The following is a 19,255-nucleotide window of genomic DNA, read 5'->3' as shown; positions in this document are numbered from 1 at the left end:
CTTTCCAGAAAATTAGGCTTTAGTAGATACATACATCTTTTCCCTTCATTTTTCATCCAAAGCTGCTAAGGACAACATAAAAGATATCTCCTAATAATCAGTATCCTCAAAGAAGCTACAAATACAGTTAAGAGTGGCTATAAAGTCATCTCTCACCTTCCAAGGAAATACCAGGATTGACCAGAATTTGGATCCGCTTCTAGAGATTTCTGGAGATATTGTATAGCATAACTTTCCTTGGTTGCCTTGTCTCCAAGCTGATCCACGGTGTGATGCATCCAGCCTACAGAAAGAATTCATAAATGGCAGAAGTGAAATTCTCCAAGACTATTTAATGCTTTGGCACAGCAGGATATTGACAGCTTTAGTTCCTCTTTAAAAATAGGAATATGATACAATGCTATTGCTTATATACACTATTATGAATGAAACTTTTAAAATTTACTTGTTATGTTCTATACTAAAATTACAGGATGAAAGGACCTAGAGTGAAAATTACTTTCAGGTGGTTTTAAAACGTTTTTGTTTAAAGCATTTTCTACAAGGTTAGAAGCTTAACTATTAACCACTCAATCTTCCTCTATAAAAAGTTAACTTGAAAATGTTAACTCCTCTCTTCTCTGAACAGAGGCACCTTTCCTGTCGTGAAAAATGCGTTAGAGGGAGAATGGTGGTATATCTATTATCTGTATATTATTTTCAGCTTAACCTTTCCTTCTAAATGCTGATATTCATCCTATAAGTATATTTGCACTATTCCCCAACTGAACATTGGTAAGAAATGCTGTATCTCCACTTAAATTTTTCATACGTTATCATCTCATTGCTGTAACATCCTTTCCTTTTACCTTGGCAAACAGAATCACCTCTCATCTGCAAACCAAATCCTGCTAAAAAGATAATTTTATTTTCTCACCTGACCACACAATATCCTTCCATATCCTTCCCTTTTTTACTTACATTAGATAAATTATTTATCTCCACTTTAATAGCCTTCCACAATCCGTGCCCCCAAAACATCTTTTACATGCTATTAAGGTACATCGCTGCTCTAGCAATGATGTAAGACTTGGTTACCATTTCAAATAAAGCATCTTTATCATCTACTTAAGCTTCTTCCTATCTGCCACCGTGCTTCAATGGAATCCCCTTTAAGCAGTCACAAAGTTATCCCACTGCTGTTAGTATCATGAGTACAAGGAAATCCTTTATAACAGGCTGCTGACTTGCTCAAGTCTCAACCAACCACACTGGTCAATAATGTCTTGCCGTTTGCTTAACCTCCATATATTTGTCTTAGTAACCCATTGCTTTTTGCTTAACGTTTGTAAACTCTAAGATATGACAACAGACTGTCCCTATGTTTCTGTAGTACCCTGCTTAAAAATGACACTTTGTGAAATACTTTATCAGTTCAGGCAAACCTTGGCTATTTTAGGAAAGTTTTAGCTACAAACATTTGTATACACATGCACTGAATGTCCATTTAAAACCCATATCCCACTAAGCTTTAGCACCCTAAGCTTATCCTTCATGATACAGTCTAACTACATAAACATAATATCATTTAAAGGATCAGAGTCTGCCTGCCTCATCTGAAATGCAAGATGAAGTAAGCAAGGCTGAGAACTGAACTAATGAGTATTTGCAGCTTTACTTCACTCTCTGACATTCGACTACACCTTAAATACCTTATTCTACTTCTTTTATATGTTTTATATATGTATTTTTCTTTCAATTCCATGGGCTTATAGCTCATCAACAGTCACAGCGACACTTTTGCAAATGGAAGGCAAACTTCCAAGCTTTAAAAAATAGGCAATCTAGGAGAAAATTTTATCTACTGAACAACATTTGCTCGAGGTGTTTTAAGAAGTTTCCAAGTCTCCACTTGGAAACCGTGTTCAGGAGGTTAAGTTTGAATATTTCATGGACTGCGAGAAATACCAGGTTAGAAGTCAAGCGGTTACAGTGCTGACAAAAGAGCGCTTTATCTTGTCTGAAGATGGATCAAGTCAAAACATTGCCCGTCAGGGAAAAAAAAAAATTAAAAAAAAGCAGACATTTTTGCAGAGACACATAATATATGCAACATTCTTTCATGGACTTCATAAACAAACCACAATTTTTATGCAAATCCCAGGTCAGTGAAGTTCTTAAGCATATAGCAAATCTTTATGCTTTAAGAAAAATGGTTTATGTGAGGGTGGTTATCTGAATGCACCTGTGCAATTGTATAGGAAGGATAAAATGTATTGTGTGAAGTGGTAGGCAAAGCCCGAGTGAGATGAAGGTAATAAATAGCTCAGGAAGCCTAAACGTGGGTAAAACAGAGATTAAATATTTTCCCAAATCTTCCCAAGTGTTGTCTGGTGATGCCTATTTTATGCTTAATCTGAACCTGGCCGGACTGCGAGATAACATGCTGTATCGTCAGATCTTTGCTGAGGTTCACTGATAAGAAACAAGAATCTACTTCCAGGAGACAGAAACGAGAACTAGCAAAGCCTATCTAGTTTCACTGCTGAACCAAGTGTTGCTTCCTGATTTTATCTGCCTACCTGAGGGGAGGTGAAAAAAGCAGAAGGCAAGAGAGGGAGAACAAAGTTTTCTACTAGAACGGCACAGGTAAAAAAAACTGGATCTCTCTTTTCCTCATGCATAAAATGGAAGAACATATAGAAAGACGACAATCTAAAAACCCTGATAAACTGATCCAACTTCTCCTTTGCAAGACCTAATTCAAATTGTCAACTAGAATAGTAAATACTCTTCTATTTCTGGGACCTTTTCAACATTACAATCAAAAATGCTGATTTTGTCCACGTTCCAGGCTCGTTTTCAGGAGTTTACAATGTAATTTGTAGCAAATCACCATGTTTCCTCTGCAAGAGCATGTTCCAGCCTGGCTCATGCTTCAGTTGGTTTTACGCCTATCAATCATTCTCGTGCTGAACTTACAGCAATTGCTTTTTTCCCTGAAAAACATCATCTCAGACTCCAAAGAGATGAGCCTCTTCCCTATTTTACTATCTCACAATGGCTCATTCAATTATACAGACACCTCCTAGGATTGCCCCCAGACAAAAGTCCTTGGGAGGGTGCTTTGGGAAAAAGCAGATGCTTACATTGTTCTTACACTCCTCCTCATGCAACTGTTAATTACAATTGGAGAAAGAATACTGGGACAGATTTGATCTTCAGTCTCATCTGGTACGGCTGTCCTTATTTAATGTAATTTTAGGCAAAGTGGTGAAACGAATTATTGTCTGGAAAGCAAATGAATTGTGGTAAAAAAGAAGAAACAAACTGTTCTTATCCAACTGCACAGATCTTCCTGTTACATCTATCGGAACTAATTAGCACGCATCAGCTCAAACACATACATAATTCCTTGAGAATCACAAGCTTCTCTTCCACAATGACCTGCTTTGGAGACCAGCAACAGGAGCAAAGTTTTTAATAATTCTCCCAAACAACATCTGAGCTTCCCTAGATTTCAATTCTTGCTCAATAAACATTAACTAGCTAAGGAAAATAAACAAAAGGTATTCTCATGCCAAAATAATTTTTCTGTTTGAGTAAAAAAAAAAAAAAAGTTCAATATAGAAATACAAATACATTTGGATTGTTTTTTGCCAGTAGCATTCTGGCAGATGGCAGGTATTTTCTATTATTTTTTCTAAGCAGCACTGTACCACCCAGACCATGCTTCCTTAGGAGGTGTTTTATTATCAGTTGCTAGAACCCAGATCTGTGATAAACACCACACTGATAAACAGGACTATTAGCAGCAAAGAGAAAAAGAAACAGTATTGTTCCTTGAATGTTCTGGTTAAAACCACTCTGTCCCTTCTTCCATATAGAAGATACCCCCACTATCACAACCAGGTGCCCTATGCTGATTGAACAGGGGAAGTGAATCCAGTTGTTAGACAGCACTGCTCTGATTGATAGCACGGAGACCTGCGGTATGATTTCATGAATACAACCATGCCTTTGCTTCTGGTCTAGCAACGTGGCAAACAGGGTTGCAAAAGCATTGGTCAAGCTATTTTGGGCAGTCTATCTCTTGTTGATTTTATGCGTAGCTGTTCTGGATGAAACTGTTGACAATTTATACTACGTGGGATAGTACCAAGTTAAGGAAAAAAATTTTTCAAAAATAAAAAAATTAAAGGGGATACTGAAATGTAAGGAACACTGTCACGTGACAAGAAGATCAGCATCAAGATTCCAGCTGTTTCATTTGTTATTTCACATAGAAAAATCAAAAGCTACACGAATTAGCCCACTCCAAATACATACACAACCAGCATTACAAGAAAAAAAAAATATTATTGTGGCCATAACTTAGTACCGGGTACTGATTTGAATTAAAAAACCACTGTGTGAAGGAAAAAAAATAAAAAGAAAAAAGAGATGGGCATAAGCAGGCTAAATTAATATTTGGAATAATAAATTAGATGAGGAACATGGAGAAAGTGAATGAAGAATTTGCACTGGATTGAATAATTTTAACAAAATATTCTGGAAATACTTTTAGAAGGCATATAGAGCAAATGTAATTTATTCTACCCATCCATTACAAGTTTTTGTCTACAAATGATTTATCAGCTTTCTATAAATATGGGAGATGACAAATTTTAAAAGGTAGTGTTTTTTTCACTTTTTTGGTAGCTTCTGTTATGGAATCTGATGATAAAATTTTAGTTAGAAGAGCATGTTTTTTGTTAAACACTAATAATTATGAAGAAAGAAAAGGGAAATTTTTCATTTGCAGTGTTCTCCTATTCTGCAGCAGAAAAGAGTATTTTGGTTTACTGCCCTTAACCTGTCTGTTCAAGGGATGTTCCCCAAGGCAGAATTCAGAATTCAAAGAATACAGAATTCTAACTACTGTACTCTTGGCTCTGAAAGGTCACCCCCTCATTGCCCAAAACGTGTAGCACAGATACTGCAGCAAGTCTAAGAGCTTTTTAATTTTCTAAGTTTAATTAAAATATTTTCCTTCTCTCTTATTTTGTTAATTATCTACTGTTATGCTTTCTATTTTGGGTGAAAAACTCACGTATGATACTCAGTGTTTAAGACTCACTTTGGAAATGGAGCCTTAAAACACCATTGCTGAATGCAAAGATAGAAAAAAGAAACACAGGAAAATAAAAGTTGATTTTACATACCTAACTGCTGTAAGACAGTTGCTTTTACTTGTGCAGGAAGGTTTTCGATCTGCAAAAGTTGTTCATAAGCTTCCTTTGCAGAGTGATACTTTCTCTGCAAAAGGAAAAAAGTAAATTGATTAATCATAAAGCTTACAATAGATCACCAATAGCAACGATTTCACAGCACTGACAGCACACAAACACATTGACAAAAAAAATCTAAAACTTTTTTTCTTGCATACAGTGCATATGAAAGCTTTCCTGAGTGATGTATATATATGTTAAGAGAATAACTTCCATAAAGTATAGTATTTAATATAAATTAAATATTTAAAATATTCAAGGGAAATTTGTAAATTATTAAATTTGGTCAGCTCCTCACACATGCATTATGCTTCTTATACTAAAATGAAAATACTGCTTTTTAAGGGGAATGCTTGATTGTGAGTCTACATCTGAAAAAAGAACCTACACAAATTACTCCCAGGAAATTCGTAACAGAAATGAAGATCATCAGTAACTGGTGGCTTGTATAATTTTGCATCTCCCTTCTCTGTGCTATATTTGAACTGCCTTTCCCATCCATTTGTTGTATGGTAAGAGTCCCACCATATGTAGAATTAAAATATATCCACAGATTATGCCTAGAGAATGACAGCATGCACTCTTATTATTTGCCATATAGTTTGGACGTGCTTAAAGCATGGAAACGTTCAATTCTCAACTCCCTATATAAACAGGACTTGAAACAGAAAACACATTTCCTAGGTTAGAATCATGGTCTTTATTAACTTCTGGAACAGTATAAAGTGCTTTGTGCACATTAAAGGTTAAGAATTCTTGATTTTTATTTTCTATCTTTTGGTAAGTGTCCACATCTGCTTATCTTCATGTTACCTTAACAATAACTTGTTTAAAGTGAACTTATTCTAAATGAACTTATTCTAAATTCTTCTGTTCCTCCTCTCCCACAAAAGTCTAGAAGGTATAAAGTTGAAGTCTGTTAGAACCAGTAATTTATTTTTTAAGTTTCTAAAAATTCTACACTATGTATATATGTGTATTTTTTTAAAAAAAATAAAAATATACTTTCAGATAGTTTAACATTGGACCTCATTCTGGCAAACAAATGAAGAGCATATGAAAATAAACAGGGCCAACTAAATACAAATCATTGCGACTTAGTTACTTTTTTTTTTTTATATGCAAAGAGAACACAGTACTGACTATTGGTGTTTTAAAAGGGACAACTGATAAGAAAACAGACAACCTTGTTGATTTTAAAACCTTAATCTAGTCAGGAAGAAAAATTAAAGCAGCAATTACATACTTTCAAATGGAACAAGGGGAAGTTGGTAGAAAAGGTTTTTAATTGGTGTTCATGAAATGCAGACAACTGGTAAGAAAACAAATAATATAAATAAATAAAATATCCATGGCTAGCAAAATAAAAACAATCAGGAAAAAATTTTAAATTTAGCATTGGGAACAAAATTTGTAGTTAATGACTATGAAGGATAGGCAAATGAACAGACGTTCACCGTACAGCATGACAGCAGGGTCAGCAATCTGGATGTAAAACAGAGTATCTAGTAAAACTAGGATCTCCACTTGGAAAAAGATGTTTGCATACTTGCAAGGATGTAGAAAGATCTAATAGCATGTTTTCCAAGTCTAGAATAATTTTTACTTTTGTTATTTGTTGTATTATTTACCTTTTAGAAATCTGTTTACATATATACCTTCAAACGTTACTGAAAACTGTCATAATTTGCTTTTATTCAGATATTTTAATTCCAAAGATCAGAGTATACATCTTTGATATTTGGCTGCATCACCAACAGTCTTAGAAATGGGGGTTGGGAGATAAGCATCATCATCATCATTTTTCTTTAGGAACTGTAGGAGCTAGTACCCTGAATGGCTGGAGGGACTCACTGCCAGAGATCAAGTTGTAGAAACCAGCATTAAACACCAAGGAAAACCATGGCTAGTTCTTATCAGCACCAGGCTGTTCTCTTGTTCAGAATGAATCCACTTTCTGATCGAGCATTAGAGAGGAGCTCATTTTCAAATATATGACAGGGTTCACAGAATTGTAGCACTATGTCCTTTAGAAGATATCAAACATCCAGCCTCACTCCAAAAACACCTCTTCGCTGTGCCAAAGGTAATATTCAGAACCAAGTCAAGACCCCCTCATGGTACAAAGTTTCTCAAATTCCAGAAAAGAAGACGCCCCTCAAGGGGAACTCCGAGGCAAACCAAGTCTAACAGCAGTATGCACTGAAACTTTTTGGCTCTGACTTGCATTACAAGTTCCCGTTGCGTACAAATGCCAGACAGAAAGCTTAGCTTAAGCATTTGTAACATTGGTCACACTATTATAAGGCACCTGGCATGGCGACCTGAGATTTTCTACTTTCTGCTTTATTCTGCCAGATCAAAAGAACTAGCGTGTGGGGGATGCTTTGTTATATAAACTTGTCAGATGTGCTCCAATGCTCAAAATGAAATCTGGCTGGTGGCCAAATAAAAAGTCTTTCTAATGCTTTACAGAGCCACAACAGTCCAGGAAGTTTCTTAATGGTTGTTTGGGATGGGGGCTTTGGGTTATTTAGCTTTCCGAATTCATATATTCTACTGCACCGAAAGAGCTCAGAAGAAAATACCTCGTTCAAATCTACAACTTTCATTTATAAATAAATACCTACTTAAAGGCATTTTTCACCGTGCCATCGAAAGACAGCACTTACTTTATCAAGCTACTTTTCAATAGACTGAAAATGTAGAATTTGTCTGTCATCCGTTTTATTTACAACAGTTTTTGTTTTCATGTCACACCTCTTCCTCAGTCATATTATACCTATAAACATGATAAGAGAGTATACAATCTACAGTCATATGACTAGTCAGTCAGGTTACAAATATACAATAGCTGTTTCAGTAGCTGCTTGGTTTTAATTTATTTATATCCTGGAAGCTCAGTGAGTGCTTGGTAATTTCCCAAAAGATCCATCTAAAAAACTCTGCGGTGGGATTCGACACAGAATTAATAACACAGCTTTATGTGCTATTGTCCTCGGATCTCACATGCTCCTGTCACATGTGTCTAGTTAAATTCGAAAATTTCATGTCAAATATACTTAAAAGGCACCTGGGTATCTGCTTAGACTTTACCATGTGTGAATGCAAGAACAATATAAATACATATGAAATGAGAAACTATGTATTTTTTTTAACATTTATATGCAATGTATCTATTTAAAAAAATAAAATAAAAAATACCCATTACCATGTTAGCCAAAGTTACGTTTTGTTTTTGTACCCCACTTAGGAGACTAGTGAATGTATGTTTAATAAAATAGATACTTCACTTTAGCATGAGTCCTCATGCATGGTATTTTCAACTTAACAGAAGTAAATAAAGTTTATTCTGCGACTGAAGACTTGAGCCTAACTTCAATTCACAAAAGCACCTATAATCAGCTGGAGTCCACAAACTGATTATATCACGTAGTTAGAAACTTCATAACTCATTATAAAAAAGAGCTTCAAGCTTACCTGAATTTCATATAAGTGGGCGATGTGAAACTGAACTGTAAGAGGGAGAAATCAAAATTATTAGTCATAATGAATGACATTAGAATTACATTTTTTTTCAATTGAGAGAGAAACATGTTTCAAATTTGCCAATGCAAAACCAAGGCTAACTACATTTTGAAAATATAACAGTATGTAAACATTGATATTTCACATTTAATAAAACAGAACTGACAGAAAACAAATGTGTATTCGAGCAAAGCACCAAGACTGCAAACATAGTGCAGAAAGGCAGTCTATGGATTTTATTTGTATTGTGAAACGCTGAGTCCATTAACCTTTCAGTAAAGTTAGCAATAAAATCTCTTTAAGCAGAGATGCACAATGACATAATATAGGTAATGTTTGCTGTACATAACCAAGTTAGAAACAAATAAGAAAATATCTGTGTTTGAGCTAAGGTCAACTCATTTCAATTGCACAGAATTCTTTCTCAGAGCTACAGAACAGTGTAACACAGAGGTTACAGGTAATTTGGGGTTCCAGGTTTTCTCTCTGGGTCACAAGGGAGGGAAGAAGATCCCTCTGTACATTGTGTTGTCCTTCACCATAAAAGAAGACACCCTACTGCATTTGAGAAACCAGATCATAATGAAATGTATCATCTAAAATTGTAATCAATTTTTAATCAACTTTTTGTGTTCTTTGCTAAAGGGCACATAACACCCCCATTTACGTTCACCGTATCATCAAACTTCATTCTGCACTGATGAAAGAGAAACCTCTGCTTTTGTTTTAGGGAGTTCATTGCCTAAAAAATAATCTTCTTTCTTTCCCCCCGCCCATAGCAAAACCCTTTCAGTGCAAATCTACAAAAGAAAGCCGTACCATGCAGGGGAAAAAAAAATAAAGGTGTCACATTAGCGACAGCCTAAATAAAAAGATATGCTGGGTATTAAACACTTCGGCTAGGAAGACAGTCGCTGTACTGCTGTTAGTCACACAGCCCTCTATAGAAATAGAAGGGACGGGATTAGGGCAATCCAAAGCATTTATGTGACAGTACCTGATACCTTTCCACTAAGTGGTACTGAAGAACCTGACAAATTCTCTCTCGTTCCTCTTCTCTGTCTTCCTCTGTGCTTGCCAGGCACTGTGCCCAACACCATGGGACAAAGCAGCCCTTATGTGGGGCCGTACCTCTACATAAATCTGGGGGCAGAGGAGGAACGTGGGGGAAGGCTGAGGAAAGCCTTACAAATATTCAGAGGTACAGTGAAAACTGACTAGGTCGGTGAGAAACAGTAAGAAAGAGCATGAAATAAAATAAGGAATGATATGGCTGGTAGAAAACAATAAGAACCTACTGACCTAGTAAGAATTCCACAAATAATTTTACAAAATTATCTGTGCCTGCTCCTGATAAGTGACATACTTTGCAGAGGACTTTGTAGTGCAGCTGGCGCTTGATACTGAAGCGGCCAGCAGTTTCACCCGTGTGAACAAAACCCCTTTCATTACCCTTGCTGACAGAATACTCAGAATTTGAATTAAGAAATAAAAAAATGCTTTTAATTATTTTATCTAATGCTTCTAAGCTTACTCTTAGGAGGCAATTCAAACTCAACACCAAGTGCAGCATGAAGGTACCTTAAAAACTGTCTGGCTTTTAATTATTACAGACTCCAAAGCACGCAAGAACATACATTTATTCCTGCATACAATTCCACTAATTATGGATAAATATCTCCAGTATGCTCTGTAACAGCCTACAGAACATACAACAGTATGATAGATTATACCACATTAAAAGATTATCATGTTCCAGCACCAACTGATACATAGTGGCATCTAATAAACCAAATAAATTATGATTTTCTGATTTTTGTTCAACAGCATAAAACTGATGTTGAACATGAGATTTATAAATTCTACTGACATTAAAGTGATTGCTGAAAAAAGACACTACCAAGATGCCATGAAGTTTGAAATGATGACTATTAAATATGAGCCATGGCACACACACTACATTTATAAATAAATAAATGAACTAACAGTCAAACAGCAAGTTGCCTCCAGAACTCAAGGCATCAGACCAGTTAATATGGTAAAAGTCTCAATTTTTACTTATTCCATTTACTAAAACAATCACAGTTCCACTGGAGTATCCGTCTCCATTCACAACAGCAAGTATTGTAGTCTTCCTCTCTATTTTCTGAGTCTTTTGATTTTGTGTGTTTTTTTTCCCCACTAAAAACTGATACAATTGTGAACATATATAAGACTTTTTTTTTTTTAATCTGGAACAGAATTAATGTAAATACTTAAAAGTTACTTACTTTCAGCGTTAGACAAAGTGCAGGGATTGCAGTCAATCAAAGCTAACTGAAAATGCTGAAAAAAACAAGGATGATTTGATTTTCAAACAACGTAATTCTAGTACTTTGGCAAATTACTAAGAATAAATCAAACTGATACTTGAAAATAAATACCATATTTTACCAAGTGGTTTAAAGAAAACAATTTCCGATTTCTGTTCAACTGTGTTTACTAGACGTAAGTAAAATTTTTGTTGTAAACATGTAGCAATGCAAGCTTGCAAAAGACATCTTCACAAAATAATTAGAACAGACAGCATCTGAACAATGACTGCATCAAATGAATGGTCAAAATTGGAAAATCAAGTTTTCCTCGGAATGCACAATTGAGAATGAAGTTACACGACTAGCTCATAGTCTCATGAAGATCAACATCCAAGCTACAAATTTGTTTATCTAGAAAAACAGAGTATTTTTATGCAAATGAGTGATCTTGTTTCTCTTTTTCTTTTTTTTTAAACATTTTCTTTTGTCAAACCACACTTAAAATGAGTACCTCTACATTAAAACATGAATTCAATAGCAGTTAGTAAGTTCTTATGCCCTCTCCCCACCAGGTTGACTTCAGTTAAATACTAAAGCTTGTTTATTTTTAACCATTTTTCCTCAAGAACCACGAAAAATTTTGGGAACACCTTTGTGTTCTCACATTCTGAGATAAGCATTTCACTCATCTGGAAAGAAGAGAACGCAAAAAAAAGAGAAAAAGGTTATCTGCAAGAAAGCCTGGATGTGACCAATAATTTCATAAGTGTCATGCCAGCTTGGAGATCACTATTTACAGTTTGAAAAGTGTGCTAAAATGAATAGACTAGGCATACAAACTCAAGTGCCCATTCCCTTTTCCACAAACTTCACAGAAAATTCCTACATGCAGCAGAGAATTCGGATGAGTACATCCACCCACCAGAGAGTAAGGCCTAGGAATACAGGAACCTAAGAGACAGCATGTAAAATACTACAGTTGACACAGTTATCTACAAAGTACAATATCGGATGGCTTGAATGCACAAAACGTTACTGATACTTCAGAATATTTTAGCCACTTAGCACAAAATTGACAGCCACTGTTCAGGATGCCATATGAGGAGGCATCAGGAGCTTATTAGTGTAAGTAGGAAGGAAAAAAAAATAAATAATTCATTGACAATAGATGTATGTGCAACTTGCTTTCCATACTGTCGTACTCCAAGCATCTAGGTAACTTTCCTCCTGCTCCTAATAATACATTGTGTATAATGTCTACATAATGTACATCTCAAAGATTTACAAGAGTTTAACAGAACACCAAACATAAACATTTTAACAGAAAAAAAATTAGAAAATTAATGTATTATTCATAGCACAGTATAAGAAAAGAACATCCTCATTAGCAGAGGCATACAGTAGCACAGCTTACCTCCTCACTGACTTACATCAACACCATTTGTAATACATAGCAGCTTTTAGAAAATGAAACAAACTCAAGTTGATTAACCCAAATTTACAATTTTTAATGAAAACTTCAGCAACATAATTCCCAAAACAGGGTACAGAAAACAATGAACTCATGTATACATTACTTGTAAAATAGCTTTTTAACCTTAGCATAAACATTAAGTAATAGCTTATTAATACTAAATACCAGCTTATTTCTCTGATTTGCCTGATCCTTTTTCTAGTGTTCAGCAGTCACAGAGAACTTAAAATCTCCCCTCACATTGCAATGCTACTTGTGTGCCTCTGAGACATCCTTTAGTCTGTTACCATAGTGATTCTACTAAGCAGGCAAGTTAAAAAAAAAAAAAGACTAAATAAAAATAAGATGTTCTACATTATATCGCATTTTTCCTAACCAAAAAAGAAAGAAAAAAAAAGGAGGGGAAAGCAAAAAGGAACAGACCTGTATACTTTGGCCTGTACATTGAGTATACTGATTGAAATGATTCAAAATCCATTTTGCACAGACATGTAAGCTTACACTGTCATTAACAATTAATATGAAAAGATAAAGCAGAAAGGAACAGATTTGTTCTCACCTAGCAATGCTATTATAAAAATCCGCAGATGTAAAGAGAAGCAATTGACAATTGTTCTGCAGCAGCTTTGCAGAAAGGTTATTGCAGTGAGGCTCACCGAGAGAAAGCAGGCAACCATACAAGAAAATCTAACCATTTTAATATTTAAATATGCCAGAAATATCAGTGCTGTACAGTAAAAAGCAGGAGTACACTTACCAATGCCTTCTAAAGATTTAAATTCCTACTCATACCAGACCTACTGTCTTTCCCATTTCAAAATCCACATTATGAAAATTTTCTTGATGTAGCAGATTTCTGCTAGAACTGTTTACAAAGCCACAAAGAATAAGGAAATGGATAATCTGAAGCAGGTAACTACAGAAAAACAAACCACTTGCCCTAAACAATTCTTGCAAAGCAACACACAGACAGCCCAGAACCTTTCAAACCAAGAACCTTTGAAATGCACAGACACAAGCAAACCTGCACCTCTTGCTAGATAAATAATCCATAGCTCCGCGGTAAGTATTCAAAAACAGACAAAAAAGCATGCACTCCGACACATAAGAACTTATCAGCCAGAAGCAGGTCCACTAATTACAATTACCAGCACCAAAAATTAAAAGAACAGTGATAATTTCCAACTTCCATCTCTGCAACAAACAGAAGCAGCTAGCAAACATCTGCACCTCTCTCAAATATTGCAGTACTGAAGCTGGCTACTGCTGTGTGAAATAGTTATTATGCAGGAGAGGCCGCTGCAGTTCAGAGACGACATACAATACCTCAAGGCAGACAGCAGTCTATAGAAATTCAAATCCTGAGTAAGAGGATTTACCTAGAAGGCAGTGTTCTGAATGTTAAAAAGTAACAGTCTCTCTTCAAGGGCTGCAGCCGAAGTCACAATATACCTTGATTTGTAGCCATCTGTAATTGCACAATTATCTACAGCCTGCTCTGTCTCCTCTCCAGTCCTTGACTTGCCTCTGATTGTGGAAACAATTGCGAAGGTAACCTTTTCAAGGATCAGAAGTACAGCGGACTGCATATAAACATAGCTGATGAAAGTATTAGCTCTAGTAGGAAAATAGAAGTAAACTGACATGAATTTAAGCAGATTAATATGTTTTCAGTACTAGAATTAAACACCAGTCCTCTTAGCACCCTAGCTCTTCACAGTTTTACAGGCAAGTGCCCCTACTCTTTTTGGCTTTTCATTAGTAAATGACCAATGCAGGAAGACCCATTTTCCTCTTTTTACAAGATTTTTAATAATACTTCTGTCTACATCGAAGTCCCAGACTTCAGAACGGTGATTCTCAACCCTGCTGCTCTGTAGGAGGGCATTAAGAAGCGCTCAGTAATTCTCCGTTCTGCATTTATTCAGCAAGCATGGCAAGCCATCGTTCGAAACCTGACAGTTCTCCCAGACTTACCATGAGGGCAAGCTCCATCATGACTCAGTATAACTCTGTCAAGAGATGGCTTTTTCTGCCTATGTGACTTAGGTGTGCTGCTTTTGCTCCTCAGAGCAGCCTTTGTTCAGATAAGTAGGGCACAGAAAGCCTTGCATAAGCCATGGCAGAGCGCCAGGCCTCCATTTGCCAGGCCTGGCCGGGGCCTGGGGAGAAGAGGGTCAGGAGAGGACGAGCTGCGGGCGCAGCTCCTCTGCGTGCTCCCTGCTCTGCTCTCTGGGTCCTGTGAGTTCAGAAGGAGCTCATCTCGAAGGGGAAGGCTTGAACACAACAGGCACACAGTCACTTTTGTCCATCTTTGCTGCATTTTTCACAGAGCTAGAGCTTGAAAGCCTGGAAACATACACGACCACTCACAAACAGAAGGCCCACAGACCAAGCAAGTGTACTGGCACCTACACTCATTATCTTCAATGCTTAACTTTAAAACCAGCTATTTCTCTTCATGTGGTTTGTTCTTTTTCCCCCCCACAGATGATGGAAGATGCCATGTAGCATGTAAATTCAATTTTAGCATTTACTTCTCTTTGTAATCATGACATTTCTAAAGCGCGCCTACAGACCTCTGTTACAGAAAAACTGCAAAATGCCTTAAAAGCCCAAGCAAAACTAAGTACGAGAGAACAAAACAAAGCCCTCTGTAGGCCACATGTTGTGATCTACCATCACAATCAGTTGTGCTAATAACTCCACTGCAGCTGCATTACAATGACCTGCTGTGTTAAAAACTTCTGTATTTTTACTTCTGGTATATTTTTCTCCGTCATACACATACACAAACTCCAAAGGCATAGAGAGTAACATAATTCCCAACTGCTGTTTCTAACCACTTACTTTAAGAACAAAATAAAATCTTTTGCCTAATTTCACCCTGCTTTTGACAAAATATTTTAGGTATACTGCTTGAATACCTGGATATCCACCTTATGATAGCCAAAGTCCTTTATTTGTTTTGCTTTTTACCTGTAAACGTTCCTGATCAGTTTCTGCTCCAGTTACAGAGATAAAAGTAGACCTCAGAAACTTAAACTTGTCTTATCTATATGGATTTTGAGTATTTCATTTTTCTTTAATAATTGAATACATACAGCTTCAAATTAACATGCGTGAGCTAAAAAAAATTGTTAATCTAGGCATATGTGAAAAATAAGACTGTAAAATAGCACTTGAAGGCTTTGAAACAAGTTTTCACTTTCATAAATAAACTTTCATTTATTATTGAGAAAAAGACATAACAATATGTCTGTAACAGCTACTTGTTGACATGAAATACCTCCCAATAACTAAAGATCCTTTTAAAGATATATATAGACATGAAGATTAATAAAGTGATGGTATAAATAGGTACTGAGTATAAATAGGTTCTTTGAGCTGTTCATCTGTCTCAATTTTTTTTAATATTTCATGCATATTCAATGTAATTCATGCATACTTCCCAATAAATTCTAATTCTTTAGCAGCCTTTTCCTTGCCTAATATATGCAGTATGTCTCTAACTTGCTAACAAATAAGAATCTTTAGGAAGTAATTATATATACAAAAAATCTATTTGAATTGATCGTTTACGGGCATGACCAAAGAATCAGCCTGCAGCAGAATACCAGAATAGCTGTTTTATCCATAAATAGGGAGGCAAAATTTCTCCAGAGTGATAGACAGGATCTGCATTTCTACTAAAAGGCAGATATTTGAGAACATGAAAAATTTAATTCTCATTATTTTGTGGGTTTTGTCACCGGGCACAGGATGCACCTGCAATATGCTTTAAAATATATATACACATACAAATATATAAAAATGTAAAAATCTCCACAATATACTTTCATTTGTAAATAACCTGCTCATGTTCAGCGTCCCTCCTGACCACCCATTCGAAAACAAAACTCAGAAAACCAGAGCCACAGAAGCCCTCCCTAGAACTTACCATTCCCTCAATGTTACCATTCTAATAAATAAAAAAAATAAAAATAATTAAAAAAAATACTTTTTTTTTTCCTGAAGTAGTGTCGGCAAACAAAGGAAATGAACTGAATTTTACAGTCCAAAGTCTTTGGGGATTGTCATTGTAACTCCCCACCAAAAGCACACTATGATACTTCAACACAGCAGAACAGAACGAGCACCAGATGGATGACTGGTTTCTCATAGCTGCAGTTTCCAATGTAACCCAACTATTCAACTAAATAAGATGACAACTTTTTTCCCTCAGCTCTCTTTTATGCGGTCAGTAGTCCCACAGAACATACCTAGCTACACCTGTGTGCTCTACCCACCTCTGTGTTCAGCTTGCCAGCTAGTCAAGAAGCATCAGGCTTCCTGACGCAAAGCGTGGATGGGACAGCTTTATTTTCTGCATCCTGACACACCAGTCCCATACCCAGCCACATAAGGTGCCTCTTCTGCTGATGATGCCAACCAGCTCACCTCATCCTTAGCTTGCAGAGCTCAGACAAATGGTTCCACAGGCATGTTCCAGAAACTTCTCTTTGAAACCTTTTCATTCAGGCATATTGGCTCGAAATTGGTTAAGATTCAAAAAGTACTCAGGGGAAGAACTGAGACACACGTAAGACAAGATGAGTACATACCGTTATGAAAAAGAAGGCTAAAATTAAAAGAATATACTGAATGAAGAGGAAGACTAGGAGAAAAGCAGGTAACATGCCAGAAATAACACGGCGTGTGCTCAGAAGCTCAAATGCTTTTTCCAACTACACTAAGCGTACTAATAAAGAGGTATACTATATTCCTGACCATCTTGCTTTATTCTCTTTTCAGCTTACCATGGTACCACTGCAGCTAAGACAGTCGAAAACAGTACTCCTGGTGGGCTGGGACATGCAGAAAAGCGTGAAAAGGTTAGGAATGTGAGATAAACCTTAACTGTATGCTTCTGCTACAGTCATCAATATTAAAATCTCTCCTGCCTCCCTACGCCCACAAGACAACAGCAGTCGAATTTGGAATTGATTATATTTTTCTGTTGAATGAGGCAAATTCAGCATTCACATATCACTTCTGTCCTACTGCTCTGTGAGGTTATACAAAGACGACTTTCCGTTCAGCCAGAAGGGCAGCTTTTTTTCCCTTAATGTAATCCTAAAGACCAAGTCATTTCCAACAGCCCCAGTGTTCTTGCCAAAGTTTATGGCAATGGGGTAACACAGCAGTCAAGGGTTCTCAGAGTAATTTGCAAGTCTTAACTGCAGCAATATTAAAAACATGCAAAAGCAGTAATTGATTTTTGAAAAAAAAAACACTGAGAGTTGATTTTATGCTTGTTAAACAGCACTCTAGTAATTATCTTGATCATCAACATCTTAAAATAGTAAAAATTAATTTTGTGCTTAAATTGCTTACATAAAATATAGATGATTTATGTTAATGGCCTAAAATTGTGAAAAACATGGAATATATGACCTTCAGACTCCCATCCTTCCCCCTTTGCCTGGAGACTCTTACTGACAATGACTCATCTGTTGGCAGTGGTTTATTCTTAGCAATTACAGACTTAGCATGAATGTTTAAATACCATCAAAAATATTATGATATTTCAAAGTACATTAACGCAACGTTGGTACAATTTGTGAAATTCAGAACCGTCACAGAAGAATACCAGATGAAAACTTCTCTACTTTCTGCCTCTGTATCGTACAGGAAGCTCAAACCTGACCATGGATTCTGTTAGACCTCTACAGCCCCAGGAAATGGCCTATGTTCAAGGCGAGTCCCTAGCAGCCTAGATCCTAAAAACCAGAGCCACCCTTCTGAAATCCTGAATCCTTTCAGCAACAGCTACCCAAAAAAAAAGCCAACTGTGTTGTTTCATTACTTTGGGTTACTCATCTTTTGTGTTGTGAAAAGACGAGACACTCAGTCTCAGAGAAAGAGGCAGACATTCTGTGAAAACATCCTTTCACACTCTTTCATCAACTCTTTCTGATTTTATTCTCCTCATGCTTGTGCATAACCACTGCCACTTCATTTTGTTCTCTTCACTAAGGAAGTATTTTCTGACTTGCTACTCACAGAGCTCTGGCTTAAATCTTAACTCAGGGATCAGCCTGACTGGCTTTTCAAGGAGCTACTGTCCTGTTTACTCCACCTATTCTCCTCCTCCATTTATATATTCTGATGTACACATTGATCTGTTTCAGTCTACAACAAAAAGAATCCATCTCAGGACACTAGATTAAATCCACAGCTCAACTAAACTGAAAACAGCAGAAACTGTTCAAGACCAACTAGATTGCCCCACTGGGTCCTTTCTTTCTTGCTCCTCACTGTTTGTTATCGATTCCCTGCTAAAGATAACAATTTTCACAGTCAAGGAAACAAAACAGAAACTCAAGCTTAGGTGCTTCAGTTGGTAATTCCAGAGTACAGTTTTGTGTTTGTGCATCAGAAAATATGCATGCAGCTCTCCCCACCCCCTGCCATTCCCACCTCCTCCCATCTACCAGAGCCCCAGTAACTGTGCAACCCCAAATCGAGGTGGTTCAGACTCTGATCCACCTCAGACTGCACATGGAAAGACACTGGGCTCAGAGCAGCAGAAGGTGCAGAGCAATGCAATCAGTCAGGGAGGTGGAAAATGAGACATCCTTTTAGCAACAGCCTGCAGCCTTATTGACTTAAGGAAACTATCCTCAGTGCAAATCCACCCTCGTGTTTATTTCTTAATCCCCTTGAAG

At 36.6% G+C, this 19,255-nt stretch overlaps 1 protein-coding gene across 16 annotated transcripts in view; it reads right to left on the bottom strand.

Annotated features, from left to right (window-relative positions):
* The window catches only part of KDM6A (lysine demethylase 6A), a 151,978-nt gene that overhangs the window by 51,222 nt on the left and 81,501 nt on the right, over positions 1–19,255 (bottom strand). For 8 of the 16 annotated variants that reach the window (XR_014688857.1, XM_084507155.1, XM_084507163.1 and 5 more), the window contains exons 7-11: positions 11,048–11,102; positions 8,730–8,764; positions 6,496–6,561; positions 5,184–5,277; positions 157–283 (exon numbers count right to left, since the gene is read on the bottom strand). Coding sequence is in view for 15 of the 16 variants with exons in the window: in XM_084507155.1 (XP_084363281.1) it covers positions 157–283; positions 5,184–5,277; positions 6,496–6,561; positions 8,730–8,764; positions 11,048–11,102 (377 nt within the window). In the remaining variant the exon portion in view is untranslated. The remainder of the gene's footprint in view (positions 1–156; positions 284–5,183; positions 5,278–6,495; positions 6,562–8,729; positions 8,765–11,047; positions 11,103–19,255) is intronic. The other 8 variants (XM_084507165.1, XM_084507156.1, XM_084507169.1 and 5 more) reach the window with 1 other exon arrangement.

This window comes from Aythya ferina, assembly GCF_964211825.1.
Source record: "Aythya ferina genome assembly, chromosome: 1".
Classification (NCBI taxonomy): domain Eukaryota; kingdom Metazoa; phylum Chordata; class Aves; order Anseriformes; family Anatidae; genus Aythya; species Aythya ferina.
Note: the sequence above shows the minus strand (reverse complement) of the source record. Positions and strands in the feature narration are given on the sequence as shown.